This window comes from Mesocricetus auratus, unplaced genomic scaffold, assembly GCF_017639785.1.
Source record: "Mesocricetus auratus isolate SY011 unplaced genomic scaffold, BCM_Maur_2.0 Super-Scaffold_100006, whole genome shotgun sequence".
NCBI classification, from domain to species: Eukaryota; Metazoa; Chordata; class Mammalia; order Rodentia; family Cricetidae; genus Mesocricetus; species Mesocricetus auratus.
In genome coordinates this window covers 9,651,281-9,672,536 of record NW_024429190.1, presented here as the reverse complement: position 1 = coordinate 9,672,536, position 21,256 = coordinate 9,651,281, and the positions used below count along the sequence as shown (strand labels likewise).

Below are 21,256 nucleotides of genomic sequence, written 5' to 3'. Positions count from 1 at the left end.
TGTGTGTGCACCTCTGTGTGTGTGCACTGCTGTGTGTGTGCACCTCTGTGTATGTGCACTGCTGTGTGTGTGTGCACCTCCGTGTATGTGCACTGCTGTGTGTGTGTGTGCACCTCTGTGTGTGTGCACCTCTGTGTGTGTGTGCACCTCTGTGTGTGCACCTCTGTGTGTGCACCTCTGTGTGTGCACCTCTGTGTGTGTGTGCTTGGTAACCCTCCAGGTCAGAAGAGGACATTGGGTTCCTCTAAAACTCAAGTTATAATGGCTGTGAGCCACCATGTAGGTGTTGGGAACTGAACCCAGGTCCTCTGGAAGAGCAGCCAGTGCCCTTAACCTCTGAGCCATCTCTCCGTTTTCTTTACCTTTTCAGGGGTCTTGGGGTTGCTTTTTCAAGACAGGGGTTCTCTTGTGTAATGGCTATCCTAGAACTCTCTGTTGGGAGAAAGGTGTGCGCCACCACCCAGCGCTCTCATGACTTTAACTAACGCTCAGATTAGTCTGTGTGCAGTGGTGCATGCCTGTAATCCTTGCATTTAGGAGATGGAAGCCGGGGAATGAAGAGTTCAAGACTATCCTGGGATACAAAAGACCATGTCTCAAAGACAAAACAACACCAAAGTTAAAGCTCAAATTTTTATTTTCATTCTCTTGCAAGATGTCTCAGTTGTGGCCCAAGAGGATTAATGAGTCCCCTTTCTCCCCCTTCCACACCCTACCTCTTCTCTGGCTGGGCATCCTCCTGCCGAAGGCTTTCATTGTGCATTAACCAGAACTTTTCAGGGGCAGATTTGAACCATTTTAGCAAGGGAAGAACTCAAAATAGCATTCAAAGAGACACCAGGGCCTCACGGCACAGCTGGGGGTGGGGGCGGGGCACTGCGGCTCCCTGCAAGCTGCTGCCAACCAGCTGCTTCTGTGCAGCTGTGCCTAGCAACCCATGCTCACACAGGGCCTAATGGCCGCTCCTTCTCCTGGGTGGCTCTGGTTGGCTTCCTATGGGCCCCACCAGCAAACTAGCCTGAGGTGGTCAGCCCTCTCCAAACTCAGGAGTCAGAAAGAAAAGGAAGTGTCTGCTCCCACGACCGACCCTCAGTCCTGATTCCTGACTGCCCAAATCTCTCCACACCCCACCCCTGCTTTATCAGATTCTTAGTATGGTTTGGCTTTGTCTGGCCCAGGTCCTGGGGGAGGCGGCTCACTCTAGAACAAATGGGATCGTCTACTGCAGCCTGGACTTCCTCTATGAGGTGCCTTTCCTAATCCTGAGCTCAGATAATCCATTCAATGCCATTATTTCCCCCTCTGGTTGTGGAGACAGGGTTTCTCTGTGTAGAACAGGCTGTCCTGGAACTCACTGTGTATGTAGACCAGGCTGGCCTTGAACTCACAGAGATTTGCCTGCCTCTGCCTCCCAAGTTTTAATGTTTGTTGGGGAATATTATTTTAAGGTGGGGTATTTTTGTTTATGCTGCATTTGTTTAACTCTGTGGAGCTGTGTTACTGTGCCTGTCTAAACACCTAGTGGTCCTAATAAAGAGCTGAACTATCCGAGGCAGGGGCAAGGCCGGCAGGCAGAGAGGATGCATAGAAAGATCAGAAGGCGGAGAGGAGCCGTCAGGGGCAGCCAGCCCGACAGCCACAGAGTAATAAGGAAAGACATACAGAAGTAAGAAAGATAAAAGCCCAGGGGGGAGCCAGGCATTGGTGGCGCACGCCTCGAGGCCAGCCTGGTCTACAGAGCGAGTTCCAGGGCAGCCTCCAAAGCAATACAGAGAAACCCGGTCTCGAAAAACAAAAAACAAAACAAAACAAAAAAAGCCCAGGGGGAAAAGTGGACAGGGTAATTTAAAGATAAAAAAAACCGCCATAGCAACAAGCCAAGCCAAGCTTGGCACTCGTAATTAAGAATAAGTCTCCAGCCGGGCGTTGGTGGCACACGCCTTTAATTCCAACACTCGGGAGGCAGAGGCAGGTGGATCTCTGTGAGTTCCAGGCCAGCCTGGTCTACAGAGCTAGTTCCAGGACAGCCTCCAAAACAATACAGAGAAACCCTGTCTCGAAAAACCAAAAAAAAAAAAAAAAAAAGAATAAGTCTCCATGTGTGATTTATTTGAGAGCTGGGTGGTGGGCCCCTCAAAAAGCCAGAAGAGCCAAACATCACACAAGTACTAAAGGCTTGAACCACCACCTCTGGCTTTCTTTTTTCCAAGACAGGGTTTCTCTATGTAGCCCTAGCTGTCCTGGAATTCACAGAGATCCTCCTGCTTCTGCCTCCCAAGTGCTGGGATTAAAGGCAATTGCCACCACCACCCAGCTTTTTTTAAAAAAAAAAAAAAAACAAGGTCAAGGGCAGTGAAACTTGCAATGTAGACCAGGCTGGCCTTGAACTCAGAGATTTGTCTACTTCTGCTTCCCAAGTGCTGGAATTAAAGCCTGCACCACCATGCCTGGCCCCAAACCTTTTATTTTAAAAAGGCATCACTTTTACAAAACTAAAAATAGTACAAGCATCTATGTGACCTTGAAGTTGGGCAACTGTCACTACTTGGTCATGTGACTGTGTAGGACAGCTCTCTTTAGGTGTGTCTATATTTTTGTACTTTTCCTGTTACCAACCTAGGAAAGTAAGTTGCAGATATCTTTAGATACTTCAGGATGCATCCTAGAAAAATAAGAGTGCTTTCATGTGGGCCAGCCAGATGGGGCAGTGAACAAAAGTGCTTGCCACACAACCCTGGCAAGACCCCAGAACCCCCAGTGAAAGGACAGAACCAACTGCACAGAGTCATGCTCCTCATGTGGCCTTCCCACACCCACACACACTACACACAGACATCACACACAGTAACACACATTGTAGAAAAGACTCTCATAGCTACGGAAGCCATGTGCCTGAGAAAGTTACCAATAGTTCTGCGGCATCATTTACGCATGCCATCAAAACATCCCATTTCAGCTGAGCATTGGTGGCGCTTGCCTTTAATCCCAGCACTCAGGAGACAGAGGCAGGCGGATCTCTGTGAGTTCGAGACCAGCCTGGACTACCAAGCGAGTTCCAGAACAGCCTCCAAAGCCACAGAGAAACCCTGTCTCGAAAAACCAAAAAAAAAAAAAAATCCCATTTCAGCCCGGTGTCCAATCAAGGCTCATTTTGCATGTGATTGCCAGATATAATCTTTAAAGTCTATTGTAATCTAGAATAGTCTCTTTAAAAATGACATCTTTTGCACAGTTCAGGCATGTTTCTGTGTAGACGGTCCTCTGGGTGTCCCACAGAGTTTTCTACTCTTTTTTTTTTTTTTTTTTTCGAGACAGGGTTTCTCTGTGGCTTTGGAGGCTGTCCTGGAACTCGCTTGGTAGTCCAGGCTGTTCTCGAACTTACAGAGATCCGCCTGCCTCTGCCTCCTGAGTGCTGGGATTAAAGGCGTGCGCCACCACCGCCCGGCTAGTTTTCTACTCTTTATAGATGCGTCTACTATCTAGAGGTTGACTAAACACTCTTAGGGGCACAGGGTGCAGCTCAGTGTCAAATCACTTCAGCAGGGTGGCGGTGGTGGTGCATGCCTTTAGCCTTTAATCCCAGCACTCAGGAAGCAGAGGCAGGGGGATCTCTGTGAGTTTGAGGCCAGCCTGGTCTACAGAGTGAGTTCCAGGACAACCAGGGCTATACAGAAAAACCCTGTCTTGAAAAATTTAATAGAAAAAAGAAAGAAAAGCAATCAGCTTTTAAAAACAAACAACAACAAAACATAATGCTAAGCCCTGGGCCCTGTCTCCAGTACTGCAGAGGGAGAAAGATTTTAGATAGAGAGGACCCTGCTCTTTAACTTTTCTAACTCAACTGTGAATTTGGGGGGGGGTTACAATCATTCTGACTGTCATGGTACAGTGAAGAAATTAACCCTGGAAGGTTCCACCTGGTGTGATTGCACCTGGAGACTGTCCAGCCCCAGTCATTCCCAGATCTCACTCAGGTCTGCCCTCCTCCGCCTGAGTTGGTGTGAGGACTGGCTGGCCAGGCAGGGTGCTCACAGAGGTGGAGTGGATATTTGCAGGTTCAGAGGAAAAAGTGCTTGCCAGGCTGTTATGCTGGGACTGGTGTCCTGAGACTCAGCAGGGAGTCTTGTGACCTTGTGGCTGTGTCTGCATGGAATTGTCTTAATTGCTGATATGGGAGGCCCAGTCAACAGTGGCTTGTGCCATCTCTGGGCAGGTAGTGCTAGGCTATGTGAGAAAGCTCTCTAAGCATGGGCCAGTGCGCAGTATTCCTTTATGATTCTTAATTAAATTCATTCCCTGACTTCCCTCAGTGATGGACCTGATAATGTAAGAGTGGATAAACCCGGGGCTGGAGAGATGGCTCAGAGGTTAAGAGCACTGGCTGCTCTGACAGAGGTCATGAGTTCAATTCCCAGCAACCACATTGTGGCTCACAACCATCTGTAATGAGATCTGGCGCCCCCGTCTGGCCTGAAAGCATACATGCAGACAGAATACTGTATACATAATAAATAAAATCTTTAAAAAAAAAAAAAAGAGTGGATAAACCCTTTCCTCTGCCTAAACTGCTCTTTGTCACCGAGTTTTCTCACAATGACAGAAAGGAAATTAGAAAATCCAGCAAGTAGCCCAGCGGTGGTGGTGCACGCCTTTAATCACAGCACTTGGGAGGCAGAGGCAGGTGGATCTCTGTGAGTTCGAGGCCTGGTCTCCAGGTCAGTCTCCAAAAAAAGCTACACAGAGAAATCCTGTCTCAGAAGAAGAAGAAAGAAGAAGAAGAAGAAGAAGAAGAAGAAGAAGAAGAAGAAGAAGAAGAAGAAGAAGAAGAAGAAGAAGAAGAAGAAGAGGAGGAGGAAGAAGAAGAAGAAGAAGAAGAAGAAGAAGAAGAAGAAGAAGAAGAAGAAGAAGAAGAAGAAGAAGAAGAAGAAGAAGAAGAAGAAGAAGAAGAAGAGGAGGAGGAGGAAGAAGAAAATCCAGCAAGAGGAGTGAGGACTGGGACTAAGTGTTCCTGTGCTAATGCCCACTGGCAAGCACATGGGCTGGGCTTCTGGAGGTAGTATAGTTATGCTGGTAGATTCCGGTTGTGCTCTGGGTGTGAGGTCTCTTGTTTGTTTTCTAAGTTTGAGCCTCTTCTTCTAGCAAGTCTTCTAATAAATCCATTTATATATTTAGCTAGAGGTGGTTCTGATTGTAATCCCAAACTGTGGCTGCTACAGAAACCTCCCTTTGAAAAAGGGCTTGTGGTGGGGTGTTGTGGTTAATCCCAGCACTCCACTAGGGAGGCAGAGGCAGACCAGCCTGGTCTACAGAGTGAGTTCCAGGATAGCCAGGGTTAAATAGAGAAATCCTGTCTCATGAAGAAAAAAAGAAAAAGGGTATGTGTCCTAGTTCTGGCCATCCCAGAGTAATTGGTAGGAAATTTGCCTTCTGTCAGTCCTGCACACAGGCAGCATAACTTTTGGCCATGGTCAGCACAGCTGTGCTCTCTGGAAGAGGTAAGGTTCAGGTCTTCTGAAGTCAGCTGGCTGGTGTGGGGAGATGGGCAGGATGGAGTGCAGACTTCATACAAGGGACAGCTTCAGTGGAGGACAGTGCTGTACTTGGATGCTGCCCCCTTGGGGCTTAAGTAGCATTGCAAGCAACCCAAGTGGAGAGCAGCTCTAAAGGCCGGCCCTGCGCTTGGAGAGGACACATCCGGGTTAGCGCTTGGCTTGGCTTGAAAAATTTCAAGACGTTTAAACAAGGGGATCTCTATAGTTTGTCCTGGTGGAATACAAAGCTGAGAAAAACGCTGCTGGAGGCAGGAAATTGAACTAAGACTTCGGAAGCAGTGCTGCCTGGGGCAGGAGCCACTCTAGCCTAGCCCGACATGAGACTCTGAATGCATTGGAGAGAGACCCCACACCCCAGTCACCCCAGAAGGAAGAACGAATCTTTTCCAGTATTTAAGCAAAAGTCCCAGGGAAGGCCTGTTTCTTGAAGGAAATGCCATCATTTTCCATCCCAAAGTTTCCATTTTCCAACCTTGAGATTGGGATTGACATTCGTCCCACCAGAACATGCATTGCAGGAACTCTTGGGAACAAGACAGATGCTGTGCTGAGTGGTGTCAACTTGAAATGGGTCAAGATCCTCTGGGTGGTGGCACTCAGATGTAATCCCAGCCCCCAGGAGGCTAGCGGGCAATGACATGATTTGAAGGCCAGCCTGGGCTATGTAGTGAGATCTAAGCCAGTCAAAGCTGTATAGCAAGATCCTGTTCTCCCCCTCCAAAGAGTGGAGACAACAGACTAAAGAGTAGCTCTGTCTGGAGAACTGTGTGCAGCTTTATCTGGCAGATTGTTAGTACCAGGGCCAAGTCCTCCTCGTCTGCATGGAGAGATTTCGGGACCAAGCTGTGAGATGTAGCATTCAGTTAAGGATGACATCCTACTGGCTTGTCATTTTCCCCACCCCATCCATGGTGATAGCTGATCTGGAGCAGTCAGTGTAGCCCCTGGGGGAACCCAGGGCAGTTCTCCCAGGTTCCTTGGTTTCCATAACATTGGGCCCTGGTGCCTGTGCCCTTGGGAAAGCCTCAAATGCTCTGTCACAGGCTTATGTGAGTCAGGGTTAGACATTCTGGCCAGTTCCCAACAGAACTCCTCTACATGGCAGATGTGTCTGGCCGGGTGTGGTTCAAGGCCGTCCCTTTCAATACTAAGCAAGTAGTGAACCATTTAGCTATACCTTGACTACTATGCTTTTCCAAGATAGAGTAATAAGTATTGCTCAAGATATGGAAAAATCAGAACCCATATGAATTGTTGGGAGAGCGTTATGATAGTGCCATGATAGTGTCTTCAAAAATAAAGAACCCTAACTCCTAACCCCTAACCCCTAACCCTAACCCTGGACATATAGCTCAGTTGGTGGACTGCCTAGCATGCATGAGGCCTTGGATTCTCTTCCCAGCAATGTATACACTGGGTATGGTGGCACACATACATGTAATTCTAGAACTTGGATGTATTCCATTTGTGTGGGGGCACATTCATTTCTCTATTTGTGTGTGCTAACATTTATTTACTTATGTGTTTACATTTATTTATTAATTACATGGGGCACATGTGGAGCTGTTGGTTCTTTTTGTTTTGTTTTGTTTTTTGAGGGAGGGTTTCTCTGTAGCTTTGGAGGCTGTCCTGGAACTCACTCTGTAGACTAGGCTGGCCTCGAACTCACAGAGATCCATCTGCCTCTGCCTCCCGAGTGCTGGGATTAAAGGCAAGCGCCACTACAGCCCGGCTGGTTCTCTTTTTTTTAACACGTATTTGTGTGCGTGTGTACATACTGCAGAGTATATGTGGAGGGACCAGCTGATGAGAGTAGCCAATACAACACGGAATATAATATTTTTATTTACCAGAATAAGAACCTACACACAAAGGATGGAGGGTCAGAAGCGTGTCCGGCAGTCTTCCAGAGGAAGAAGGAGAGGAGGGATTTTCTCTTTCACTTCCTTTTATCCTAAATTTCCTTATCCCCGCCCCCAGGGCGGATAGCTTTGTGGGGCTCACCCCCACATGTGGGAGTCTGTCTTCTCCTTCTAGCATGTGGGTCCCAGGGGTCAAACTCAAGCCATCAGGCTTGGTGGCAAGTGCCTTTCCTCTCCGAGCATCTCTCTGGCATCCACCTTGCTTTGAGGCAAGGTCTCTCTTTTTTTTAATTGTGTTTATATTTTATGTATGAATGCTCTGCATCAGGGCCTATTACAGATGTTTGCGAGCCATTATGTGGTTGCTGGGAATTGAACTCAGGGCCTCTGGAAGAGCAGCAGGTGCTCTTCACTGCCGAGCTGTCCCTCCGGCCGAGGCAAGGTCTTTAAGTATATCCTGCTGGGCTACTTACTAAGACTTCTGTCAGCTTCCTACCTCTGCTTCCCAGCTCACCTTTAGAGCGCTGGGGTAACAGGTGTAGGCCACTTCATCTGTGAATGGCAAGACTTTTACCTACCGAGTCATCTTGCTGGCCCTAATCTTAGTACAGGAAGTGGAGGCGAGAACATCAGAAGTTTGAGTTTGGGATTAGAGAGATATTTCAGTGGTTAAGAATGCTTCTTTGTAGAGGCAGGCAGATCTCTGTGAGTTCAAGGCCAGCCTGGTCTACAAGAGCTAGTTCCAGGACAGCCTCCAAAGCCACAGAGAAACCCTGTCTCGAAAAACCAAAAAAAAAAAAATTATTTGATGGGTATAGTGCTGCACACCTTTAATCCCAGTCCTAAGGAGGCAGAGGCAGTGCATCTTTTCTTTTGGATAATTTTTTTTTTTTAGTTTTTCAACACAGGGTTTCTTTGTGGCTTTGGAGGCTGTCCTGGAACTAGCTCTAGACTGGTTTCAAACTCACAGAGAGCCACCTGCCTCTGCCTCCCGAGTCCTGGGATTAAAGGTGTGTGCCACCACCACCTGGCTCAAATAAAAATTTTTAAAAAGCAACATATGGAAAGGAAGGATTTACCCTGGTACAGTTGGAGGACATGTTCCACATATCAGGGATAACACCCTGACAGGAGCCTGAGGCGGCTTCCTCAATGGAGGAACATACTGTAAGCCAATTTTATGTGTCTAAGAAATTAAACAAAACTCAACTATAACAAAAGCAACCAGTTAATTAAAATGGAGGCAATGACCTGTGAGACGACCAGTGCTCTTAAGCGCTGAGCCGTCTCTCCAGCCCCTCTAACTGCCTTTTGAGAGAGGATCTCACTACGCTTGAGTTCAGTTTTGGCTAGCCTGGTTGGTTGGCCAGCAACTAGTCTCCCCTCCACGTCCTGGTTTACAGACCCCAGCCAATGGCCTGGCTTTTACATGGGTTCCGGAAATCCAAACGCAGGTCCTCGTGCTTGCATTAAGGGGCATTTTTGAGAAAAGCACGTTTATAGGATGCTGTATGAGCAAAAGCTACCGTCGTACAGAAATTTCCAGCTTGGCGGATTAGGACTCTTTGTCGTTCAACCGAATGTGCTTTTGGTCTGATTCATCCAAATAGGGCATGGCCAGACCCACATTCCTGAGGTTCTGTTCTAAGGCCTTACAGCTGGAAGCCAGCTCCCACAGAGCGCTGGTGAACTACCGAGGGACCCTCCACAGCCCCGCCTTTCCCTATCCATGCTTTTCCTGTTCTTTTTTGTTTTTGAGGCAGGGTCTCACACAGTTCAAGCCGTCTGCAACTCAACGGCCGTCCTGTCTCAGTCTACCTGGAGGTGGGTTACAAGCATGTACCTCCCTGCTTCGAAGCATTTGTATTGACTATACATACACCTTAGGCCTCACGATGAAATGGGAAAGACCCCGAACCTTGTTGTGGGGGGGGGGAGGAAAATAATTACAGGTAGATTCTGGCCAGGATCCTGTTTAAATAGCTTCCTCCTGGAGAAAAAGCCTATTTTTAGAAAGTAGGACATTTAAAAGGTATTTCATAATCTTTCCGGTAAGGGGGCTGCTTGTGCTAACTCCCGAGTTTAAGAGGCGCTCAAAGGAACCTAGCAGGAAGCGGTTGCCAGTGCAGGATGCCGATGCGGGTCCTGGATCTCCGCCCAGGGATGCCTGTTCTCATTTCCGCAGCGTAAGCCGCGCCGCAGGACCCCGCCCGACCTTGAAGGGCCGCTCGACCTTGAGGTCAGTGTTTGCCTCAGTTACTCCCTCCGTGCAATGGGAAGATGCGCGTTATCGCGGGGTGGGGGGTGCGGAGGCCCCGACGCGCTCCTAAGGACAGCCAGATTGCAGGGCCACCCTCCCCAGCTGCGCTCAGACTCTTCCCCCATCGACCGCGCTGCAACCACCCCGTAGGAGCCCGCGGGCGGGAACCTGCCTCCGCGCGCTACGGCGCACGCGCGCCTCGCTCCCCGCCCCGCCCCGCTCATAGGCCGCCCTCGCCGTCACTCCGCCTGGGAAGCAGTTGCGATTGACCGAGGCCCGGGCGCGCGACCGGCCGTGGGCGGGGCCAGGCCGGCTATAAAAGCCGCGGGCGGCCAGGCTCGTGCCGCTTTGCAGACCCCGCCGTCCCCTGTCGCCTCTCTTTGCAGCCATGGTCAACCCCACCGTGTTCTTCGACATCGCGGCCGATGGCGAGCCCTTGGGCCGCGTCTCCTTCGAGGTCGGGTGGGCGGCGGTGCTCCAGGGTGGGGTCCTGGGGACGGGGGTGTGGGGGTGGGAGGCGCCCCCGGGCGCGGGGCCCACCCTCCCGGGGAGCGAGCGAGCGCGGGCGGCGGCGCCATTTCCTGACGAGGGGCCATTTTGGGAGGCGGGCGCGGCGCGGTGCGGGAGTCCGGGCGGACAAAGCCGGGCGGGGCGCGGCCGTTGGGGGAGGGGACCGTCCCCTCCCCCGCGTGGCCTGCCCGCAGGCGCACGTGGCTGCGCCCGGTGGGGCCCTGCGCGGCCCGGCGCACGTGCTCGGCGCGCCTCTGCCGTCTCGGAGCCGTTGAGTCCCGCCCAGCCGCAGAGACCCCGGCCCGCTGCCTTTGCGTGGGATCCGGGCAGAGACCCCGGCCCGAGGTCTCGAGCTCGAAGGCTCGGGGAGCCGGTGCGCGCGCTCGGGAGCCCCGGCAGATCTAGGAGCCCCTGCTGGGGATGTAGGGTGTGTTCGGGCGTTCCTCTGTCTGGCTCGAAGCAGGCACGTGTGTTTAGGGGCAAAGAGCGTCCCTCTGCATCCCCCACCCGGCGGGCGGAAGCGGGCCAGGCCTGTGCCGGTGCCCAAGGACCGCCTCCCGTCGCAGAGATGGCGCAGCGGGGGAGGCGCTCTGGAGCCCCTCCCGATTGCCCTCTGAGGAACAGGCGTGTTAGGACTGGCCACGCTGCAGTCCTGCGTTGACCAAGGTGGATTGCCAGTGGTTAGTTACCTAATTGCTTTGGGAGGTGTTAAATGGCTGCTTAAAGATCAGATAATAATTAGTATCCTAAGCAATTGGCATGTTTCTTTTACGAAGTTAAATATTCTCGTTAACTGCAGTACCAGGCCTTAGGCCATAGTGAAATAGGGTTGCTTAGTGTCTGTTAAACTGTTTCTGCAAAACTGCCAGTGGTTAGGTTTTGATGCTCTTAATTCCAAAACTAGATTCCCCCATTGCCCACCCACCGCGGCCACATGTAGTAGGCGTATAAGCTTTAGCCAGCGTTTATCTAGTGAGGGCTGATAGTTGACAAGGGCTTTTGTGGAAAGTTGGCCTAAGCTTAGTGCTGGGCAGCAGGTTAGTTTCAGGTTAGCCGGAGCCTACTGGAAATGACGAGCCTGTAGGTCCACGGGTGAGAAGAATGTAGATGCTACAACTGACCCACTATCTTGGTTGAGGTGCAAGTTGGTTTTCAACTAGCTAGGAAAGGGTTTGTAAACATTTAAGGTTCAAAGCACCTACTAGTATGTAAAGAGCCTAGCTACCAGTGCTAAAAAGCTATGCTGTAACAGGTTGGAGGTGGTAGCATTTCTCATTGCCAGTGACTAACTTGCAGGTTATCGACCTGATTGTGCATTGTGTGACAGTACTTTCAGAGTTTTTGGCTTAGGTTCCAACATGGTTAGGGGAGGTGGCAACGTACATTTGAGAAGCCTGAAGTCCATTCAGAAGTAGGTGTGATGTATTAAAAGCTCTTGAGTCACATTTAAGGAGTCTGTCGCTATTTCTAAAGTCGTGACCAGTTCCAGATTTTTGGCATGTTTTTGGTTCTCATGTTTCTCAACCCAACCTTTAAAAGCTTATGAGTGGTTCTTACTGGGATTTGAAGATTGTTACTGACGTAGTGTTCTCTCCTAGTGAGAAGATGAATTTACGATGTACAAATCCCTAAAGCTAAAGGCATTACCGTGTGAATATTCACCTATGTACTAATTAGCTGTCATTTCTTTCCTTACAGCTATTTGCAGACAAAGTTCCAAAGACAGCAGGTTGGTTTCATATTCTAAATTTAACAAATTATATGAACAAAATAATTTAAAGAGAAAGTACATATGTAAACACTGCGTTTTTGTTTCTAACAGAAAACTTTCGCGCTCTGAGCACTGGAGAGAAAGGATTTGGATATAAGGGTTCCTCCTTTCACAGAATTATCCCAGGATTCATGTGCCAGGTAAGAACGACTGAGCTTTTAGTTGTTGCTTTAGTTTAGGGTGGAGCCAGAGTGCTTAGTTGTACTTCACTTGGGCAGCATTGTGTCTTTTTGTTTGCAGCCAGCATAGTTTCTTGCGTGTGCTGGTAACTGCACAGGTGCAGGCCTGTTCTCCATCCCGTGTCCTGGGGGTTGGGTTCAGGTCTAACAGGCTAGTGGCTCATTCCTTCACCCAGTGAGGCCCCAGCACAGGGTTTTGTTTTGACCTTAAACTACTTATCCTTGTGCCTCTTCTGTGTGCTGGGATTCCAGATGTGTCTACACACAAGCTTTCTAGAATCTTGGACTAGGGTGAGCCCTGTGAGGTGCTTGCCACACAAGGATCCCAAAACTGTGAGGACCCGAGATCCAGAGTTTGGTAAAATCTGGATGTGGTGATGCTTGCTCTGATGCTTTCAACCAGCCTGGCCTTTGAACAAAAGGTGAATGACCCTTGCAGGATGGCAGTTGAGATAACACAGCAACAAATTAGAAATGATGTAAAAGGCTGTGCCTTACATACTTTACCGTTACATTGCTGAAGTGACAGATTTCTGTTTGATGTAACAGGGTGGTGACTTCACACGTCATAATGGCACTGGCGGCAGGTCCATCTACGGAGAGAAGTTTGAGGATGAGAACTTCATCCTGAAGCACACGGGTCCTGGCATCTTGTCCATGGCAAATGCTGGACCAAACACAAATGGTTCCCAGTTTTTTATCTGCACCGCCAAGACCGAGTGGTAAGAAATGCAGTGAATGTATCTGTTTGAAAGAGCACAACACTGCTGATCGTGTATCAGTGTGCCATCTTCTGTTAGTTGCTGATGGTAGTCACTCTTCCTGCAGGCTGGATGGCAAGCACGTGGTCTTTGGGAAGGTGAAAGAAGGCATGAACATTGTGGAGGCCATGGAGCGTTTCGGGTCCAGGAATGGCAAGACCAGCAAGAAGATCACCATTTCCGACTGTGGGCAACTCTAATTCTTCTGACTCGACGGCCTATTACCCACCAGACCATTCCCTCTGTAGCTCAGGAGAGCATCCCGCCTCCACCCCATCTGCTCGTAATGCCCCGTAATCTCTGCTCTCACTGAAATTCTTTGGGTTCCATATTTCCCCTCAAGTCTAGCTGGATTGCAGAGTTAAGTTTATGATTATGAATAAAACCTAAGTAAAAACTGTTTGTCCTTGTTTGTATTGAGGTGTTGATACAGGTCTCTTTTAGCAGCTGGTTGGACTCCAGAAGGCTTTTTTTTTTTTTGGTTTTTCGAGACAGGGTTTTCTCTGTGGCTTTGGAAGCTATCCTGGAACTAGCTCTGTAGACCAGGCTGGTCTCGAACTCACAGAGATCCGCCTGCCTCTGCCTCCCGAGTGCTGGGATTAAAGGCGTGCGCCACCAACGCCCGGCTCCAGAAGGCTTTTTAAGATTTATTTATTATGCAGTGTTTGTCTGCATGTATGCCTGCATGCCAGATAGTTGTGAGCCACCATATGGTTGCTGGGAATTGAACTTGGGACCTCTGGAAGAGCTATCTCTCCAGCCCCTCCTGTAAATCTTATGTTTCTGTGGAGGGTGGGGACTGCTGTGTGTGTGTCCGTGTAAATTTGAAATCTAGAGCTTATAACTTTTATCAGGCAAGCCATCTTTGAGCCCCAGATTTGTTTTGCCCAGAGGTATCAGGAAGGAACAAAAGTGAGTAGAAGGTAAGCCTTCCTAACCTGATTTAACCTTGAAAGCCATGTAAAGATGTAAGGCCAAAGTTGACTTCTGGCCAGGAAAGCCTCTTTTAGTCTTGGGGTACTGGGTGCATGAGCATGAATACATACAGGCAAAACAGGGTTCGGAACTTGGTGCATGTTTGTTTATGGTGTGGAGGATTCAGAGTTCTTGGAGCTGGAGTTACAGATGGCCCTGGGCCTCCTGATGTGGATATTGAGAATTGGACTCCAGTCCTCTGCGAGTGTTCTGTCAACTTACTAAATGCTTTTTAGTTTGTAGTTTGGGGATACATGTGGAGACTTTAGGGCAACTTTCAGGGTTTGTTTCCTAGGACTTGACCTCAGGTCTTCAAAGTTTGTGGCAAGTACCCCTTCCCCACCTAGCTGTTCCCCACCAGGCTCTACAGATCTAATTTTAAAAAGTGGCTGTTCCCCATTCTCAAAACAATGCTGTGTCTAGTCCAGTGTGGCGGCCCATTTACTCCCAGCACTCTGGAGGCAGAGTTCTAGGCCACCCTGGTCTACAGAAAAAGTTCGAGGTCAGCCAGGGTGGCAGAGAATCCCTGTCTGAAAAACAAGGCGGTGTCTCTTAATTCTACCAGTCTGCTATACATCTGTAGCAACCAGGGATGTTTGACATACATGATACAATTAAAAAACCAAACAAAGAGCCGTGTGGAGAATTGGTATAGACCTGTCTTTAGGCACCTTAGGAAGTAGAGACAAAAAGTATCAAGTTTAAGGCTAGGCTCTTCATATAAGTTTCAGACCAGCCGAAGCTGAATGAGACAAACCAGAGCCTCACACATACAAACAATGTCCTACCACTGAGCTATGCCCTCAGAATGATCCCTATCCTTTTCCCCCTTGCAGTAACTTTAGGAGATTGGTGTAAAGTAACTCTTCACTGAAGCTTTGGCAGGCTCTTGTAGGTCAGGCTGCCTTTGAACTCAGATTTGCCTTTAAGTGGAAATGTGTTTTGGCTATGCTTCAGTGAATAGACAGACATACTAGCGTCACTAGTTGAATTCAGTGGTTATTTTTAAAAATAAAGACATGGAATTGGGTGGAGGGTGTTAAGGAGTATTTATGAGGGAGTTGGAGGAAAATGGATTGCATGCATGAAACTCTCAATATATAAAAATATTTTTTTAGCCGGGCGTTGGTGGCGCACGCCTTTAATCCCAGCACTCGGGAGGCAGAGGCAGGCGGATCTCTGTGAGTTCGAGGCCAGCCTGGTCTACAGAGCGAGTTCCAGGACAGCCTCCAAAGCCACAGAGAAACCCTGTCTTGAAAAACCAAAAAAAAAATTTTTTTTAAAGTTTCAAGATATTTTATTAGCTTTGTCTAACAGCCCTAATTCTGGATTGCCAGAATATTTTGTATTTTCTACCAGTTTATTTTCTGTAAAAAATGGAAGTTTAGGCCTAGAAGCTTGCTTATTTATTTGAGACAGTTGCACTGTGTAACTCAGGCCAATCTCCCAGTGCTGGGATATGGGCACAGGCCACTGCTCAACTTCAAGCTCATTACTGGAAAGATTTCAGAGGGACTGCTGTATTCTCAAGTTTTTCTCTTAACCAAGAGGTATAAAATGGAAAGCTGACTCAGCACTAAGGCTAAAGTCAAACGTGAGGTTAAACTGGTATCGGTCAGATCTCTGGAGATTGAGGGAGGGGGCGTAGGCAGAGATGGGGTGCTGGTGGTGGAGCAGGCTTTCACTTTCTAGCTCAGCCTGGCTTGGAACTCAGTATGTAATGCAGGCTGACCTCAAGTTCACAGCACTCTCAGACATTTCCAAGTGCCGGAATTACCAGTGTGAGTCCATGTCTGGCTTGGAAAGGTACCATTTGTTTTTTCTGTGGATCAGGTATCCTGAGGGGTAAAGACCCTCTCTCTTGTTTGCCCTTTCACCTGATGGTGTTATTTTGATATCAGTTAAAGACGTTGGCCTTGGCCCTTCCTTGCTGGATACTGCAGAAGAGAGGGGGCCCCAACTTCACTGGTGAGCTGTCCCTCCCCCAGGAGAGAGATGTCCTTACCAGAGCTGACTACCTGTCTCCTGAGGAGCAAGGCTGCAGTGGCCAGCTCAGCCACCAGGCCTGGGGTTGGCCGGCCTACCATCTACCCCACCTAGGGCCTGCTGAGGTGCATGAAGGGACGGGTCTTGTGGAGTGACATCCCGCAGGATCTCTAAGCTGCTGTGGGAAGTCCAAAAGGAGTTGGTGAGGATCCAGTGACGATGGTGTACAGGAAGCCAGAGGCCTTGAAGCAGACAGTGACCACTGCAGTGACCATGTGTAAACAAAGTTGACTGGCAGATGGGTATACTAGATGACTCACCGAGGCTCCCAATGCCACCAGGACAAATGAGGTGTTGGAGAGGCAGGAAAGATGGCACAGAGAAGAGGGGTTTTTGTTTTGATTTTTTAACAATTTTCTTTTGGTGGTGGTGCTGCAGGGATGAGGAAAGGATATGGAGTTGAATGGAATTGTATCAGTTATACCCCTCCTCCTCCTGTCATTGTGACTTAGATTCTTTTTTTAAACACTTTTTAATTATATATTTAAATTAGAAACGAGCTGCCTTCCCATGTCAGTCTCAGCTCCCTTTTTTTTTTTTAAAGATTTATTTATTACATATACAGTGTTCTGTTTACACTCCAGAAGAGGGCACCAGATTGAATTGTAGATGGTTGTGAGCCACCGTGTGGTGGCTGGGAATTGAACTCAGGACCTCTGGAAGAGCAGTCGGTGCTCTTAACCTCTGAGCCATCTCTCCAGCCCCCTCAGCTCCCTCTTTCTCCCCTCTACGCCCACTCCCCCCAGCCCCCCACCCAATCTTTTCTGGATCTGGGCTACATCACTTAGGGTGTTTTTTTCTAGTTCCGCCCATTTGCCTGCAAATTTCAATGTCATTTTTTTTTTAACCACTGAGTAAATGTGCCACATTTTCTTTATCCATTCTTGAGTTGAGAAACATCTAGGTTGTTTCCAGGTTCTAACTATTAGGAATAATGCTATGAACAATGAACATAGTTGAGCAAATGTCCTTGTGGTGTGCATATGCATCCTTTGGGTGTACGCCCAACAGTGATAATTCTGGGTCTTGAGGTAGATTGATTCCCAATTTTCTGAGAAACGATCATACTGATTTCCAAAGTGGCTGTACAAGCTTGCACTCCCTTCAGCAGTGGAGGAGCGTTTCTTTTACTCTAGCATAAACTGTGGTTGGTGTTTTTGATCTTAGACATTCTAACAGGTATAAGATGGTATTTCAGAGTTGTTTTGATTTGCATTTCTCTGATGGCTATGGATTTAGAGCAATTCCTTAAACATCTTTGTGTAATCTGAGATACTTCTGTTCTCTGAGAATTCTCTATTTAGATCAGTACTCCATTTTTAAATTGGATTATTTGGTATTTTGGTGTCCAGTTTCTTGTTTATGTTTTGGAGATCAGCCTCTGTCAGATGTGGGGTTGGTGAAGATCTTTTCCCATTCTATAGGGAGCCATTTTGTCTTTTTTTTTTTTTTTTTTTTTTCTGAGACAGGGTTTCTCTGTATTGCTTTGGAGGCTGTCCTGGCATTTGCTCTGTAGACCAGGCTGGCCTCAAACTCACAGAGATCCGCCTGCCTCTACTTCCCAAGTGCTGGGATTAAAGGTGTGTGCCACCAACGCCCGGCCCCATTTTGTCCTGTTGACCGCGTTCTCTGCCTTACAGAAGCTTCTCAGTTTCAGGAGGTCCCATTTATTAACTGTTGCTCTCAGTGACTGTGTTGCAGGTATTATATTTAGGAAGTAGTCTCCTGCGCGAATGTGCTCAAGGGTAGTTCCCACTCTCTCTTCTATGAGGTTCAGTGTGGCAGGATTTATGTTGAGGTCTTTGATCCATTTGGACTTGAGTTTTGGGCATGGCAACAGATGATTTATTTGCATTCTTCTACTTGCTGACCTCCAGTTATGCCAGCACCATTTGTTGAAGATACTTTCTATTTTCCATTGTATAATTTTAGCTTCTTTGTTGAAAAATCAGCTGTTCATGGGTATGTGGATTAATATCAGGGATTTTGATTCAATTCCATTGGTCCAGCTGTCTGTTTTTGTGCCAATACCAACTGTTTTCATTACTGTAGTTCTATAATAGAGCTTAAAGTCAGGGGTGGTGATGCCTTCCAAAGTTTCTTTATTGTAGAGAGCTGTTTTAGCTATCTTGGGTTTTTCTATATGAAATTGAGTATTGTTCTTTCAAGGTCTGTGAAGAATCTTGCTGGGGACTGCATTGAATCTATAGATTACTTTTGGTAAGATTGCCATTTTTACTTTGTTAATCCTATCTAGCCAAGAGCATGGGAGAATTTTCTAATTTCTGGTATCTTCTTTAATTTCTTTCTTTCTCTTTTTTTTTTTTGAGACAGGGTTTCTCTGTATTTTTTTAGAGGCTATCCTGGAACTTGCTCTGTAGACCAGGCTGGTCTTGAACTCACAGAAATCTGCCTGCCTCTGCCTCCTGAGTGCTGGGATAAAAGGCATGCACCATCAACATCCGGCTCTTTCTTTTTTAAAAAATATCTTATTTATTTATTTTTAGTTTACGTGCACATTTGTGTGTGTGAGGGTGTTGGATCCCCCTGGAACTGGAGTTATAGACAGTTGTGAGCTGCCATTTGGGTCTTGGGAATTGAACCGTGATCCTCTGGAAGAACAGTCAGTGCTCTTAACCACTGAGCCATCTCTCCAGTACTTTAATTTCTTTTTTTTAAAAAGATTTATTCATTTTGTTTATTTATTATGTTTACAACATCCTGCCTCCATGTATGCCTGCACAGCAGAAGAGGTCACCATATCTCATTACAGATGGTTGTGAGCCACCATGTGTTGCTGGGAACTGAAATCGGGACCTCTGGAAGAAGAGTCAGTATTCTTAACCTCTAAGCCATCTCTCTAGCCCCTTTAATTTCTTTCTTCAAGGACTCAAAGTTATTACTGTACAGATCTTTCACTTGTGTGGTTAGTGTTACTCCAAGATTGTTTATGCTCAGCCGGGCGTTGGTGGCACACGCCTTTAATCCCAGCACTCGGGAGGCAGAGACAGGCGGATCTCTGTGAGTTCGAGACCAGCCTGGTCTACCGAGTGAGTTCCAGGACAGGCTCCAAAACAACACAGAGAAACCCTGTCTCGAAAAACCAAAAAAAAAAAAAAAAGATTGTTTATGCTCTCTGTGGCTATTGTAAAGGGTGATGGTTCTCTGATTTCTTTCTCAGCCCTTTTGTCATCTGTATATAGTAGGGCTACTGATTTTCCTGAGTTGATCTTGTACCCTGCCACTTTGCTGAAGGTGTTTATCAGCTGTAAGAGTTCCCTGGTAGAGTTCTTTGGGTTAGTTATGTAAACTATCATATCATCAGTAAATAGTGAAAGTTTGACCTCTTCCTTTCCAATTTGTATCCCCTTGATTTCCTTTTGTTGTCTTATTGCTCTAAATAGGACTTCAAGTACAATATTGAAGAGATATGGAGAGACTCCAGATTGTAGAGGAATCACATTGAGTTTCTCTCCATTTAGTTTGATGTTGGTCGTTAGTTTGCTGTATATTGCTTTTATCATGCTTAAGTATGATCATGTTTTTACTGATCTCTCCAAGACTTTTATCATGAAGGGGTGTTGAATATTGTTGAAGGCTTTTTCAGCATCTAGTGAGATGATCCTGTGGTTTTTCTTTTTCAGTTTGTTTATATGGTGGATTACATTGATGGATTTTCCTATGTTGAACCATCCCTGCATCCCATGAATGAAGAAGCCTACTTGACCATGATGAGTTTTCAGATGTGTTCCTGGATTCAATATGCCAGTATTTTGTTGAGTATTTTTGCATCAATGTTCATGAGGGATATTGGTCTGAAGTTCTCTTTCTTAGTTGTGTCTTTGTGGGGCTTGTGTACCAAGGTAATTGTAGCCTCCAAAAAAAAAAAAAAAAGAGTTTGGCAATGTCCCTTCTGCTTCTATTGTGTGGAACAGTTTGAGGATAATTGGTATTAGCTCTTCTTTGAATTTCTGGTAGAATTCTGCACTGAAACCATCTGACCCTGGGCTTTTTTGGTTTGGGAGACTTTTGATGACTGCTTCTATTTTTGTTTTTGTTTTTGTTTTTGTTTTTGTTTTTGTTTTTCTTTCAAGACAGGGTTTCTATTGTTTTGGAGGCTGTCCTGGAACTCTCTCTGTAGACCAGGCTGGCTTTGAACTCACAGGAATCTGCCTGCCTCTGTTTCCCAAGTGCTGGGATTAAAGGCGTGCACCACCATCGCCTGATGACTGTTTCTATTTCATTAGGGGTTATAGATCTGTTTAAATTGCTTATCTGTTCTTGATTTAATTTTGGTAAATATGTATCTATCCAGAAAATTGTCCATTTCCTTTAAAATTTCAAATTTAGTGGAGTGCAGGTTTTCAAAGTATGACCTGGAGATTCTCTGGATTTCCTCCGTGTCCTTTGTTATGTCCTCTTTTTCTTTTCTGATTTTGTTTGTTTTTTTTGTTTGTTTGTTTTTTGTTTTTTCGAGACAGGGTTTCTCTGTGGCTTTGGAGGCTGTCCTGGAACTCGCTTGGTAGTCCAGGCTGGTCTCGAACTCACAGAGATCCACCTGCCTCTGCCTCCCAAATGCTGGGATCTGATTTTGTTAATTTGAATGTTTTCTGTCTGCCTTTTGGTTAGTTTGGATAAAGGTTTGTCTATCTTGTTCATTTTCTTGAAGAACCAACTCTTTTTTTTTTTTTTCCGAGACAGGGTTTCTCTGTAGCTTTGGAGGCTGTCCTGGAACTCACTTTGTAGACCAGGCTGGCCTCGACACAGAGATCCGCCTGCCTCTGCCTCCCGAGTGCTGGGATTAAAGGCGTGTGCCACCAACACCCGGCTTGACGTGTTTCTTGTATGCAGCAGAAAGATGGATGTGTCTTCATATCCATTCTGTTAGCCTGTGTCTTTTTATAGATAAGTTGAAACCATTGACATTAATGACCATTGATTGTTGAATCTTGTTTGTTTTGGATTTATTGGTGCTGGTGTTATGTGTGGGTCCCCTTTTTGTTTTGGTGTTTGGTAAAGTGGGATTATCTATTGTCTATGTTTTTGTGAGTGTAGTTATCTTCATTGGGTTGTAGTCTTCCTTACAGTTTTTTCTGTAGGGCTGGATTTGTGAACATGTATTGTTTAAATCTGGTTTTGTTAAGGAATATCTTGTTTTCTCCATCTATAGTAATTGAAAGCTTTGCTGGGTGCAGTAGTCTGGGATGGCATCCTTGTTCCCTTAGTGTTTGTAGGACATCTATCCAGAACCTTCTGGCTTTCATAGTTTCCATTGAAAAGTTGCGTGTAATTCGGATAGGTCAGCCTTTATTTGTTACTTGGTCTTTTTCTTTAGCTGCT

General features: G+C 47.0%; 1 protein-coding gene across 1 annotated transcript; it reads left to right on the top strand.

Moving 5' to 3' along the window:
- Positions 1–9,974: 9,974 nt before the first annotated feature.
- On the top strand, positions 9,975–13,295 carry Ppia (peptidylprolyl isomerase A). The gene is made up of 5 exons (XM_005086775.4): positions 9,975–10,131; positions 11,883–11,913; positions 12,007–12,095; positions 12,684–12,856; positions 12,963–13,295. Exons 1-5 carry the CDS (start codon positions 10,063–10,065, stop codon positions 13,093–13,095), a joined length of 495 nt encoding a protein of 164 aa, XP_005086832.3. The 5' UTR covers positions 9,975–10,062; the 3' UTR covers positions 13,096–13,295.
- The last annotated feature ends 7,961 nt before the right edge of the window (positions 13,296–21,256 follow it).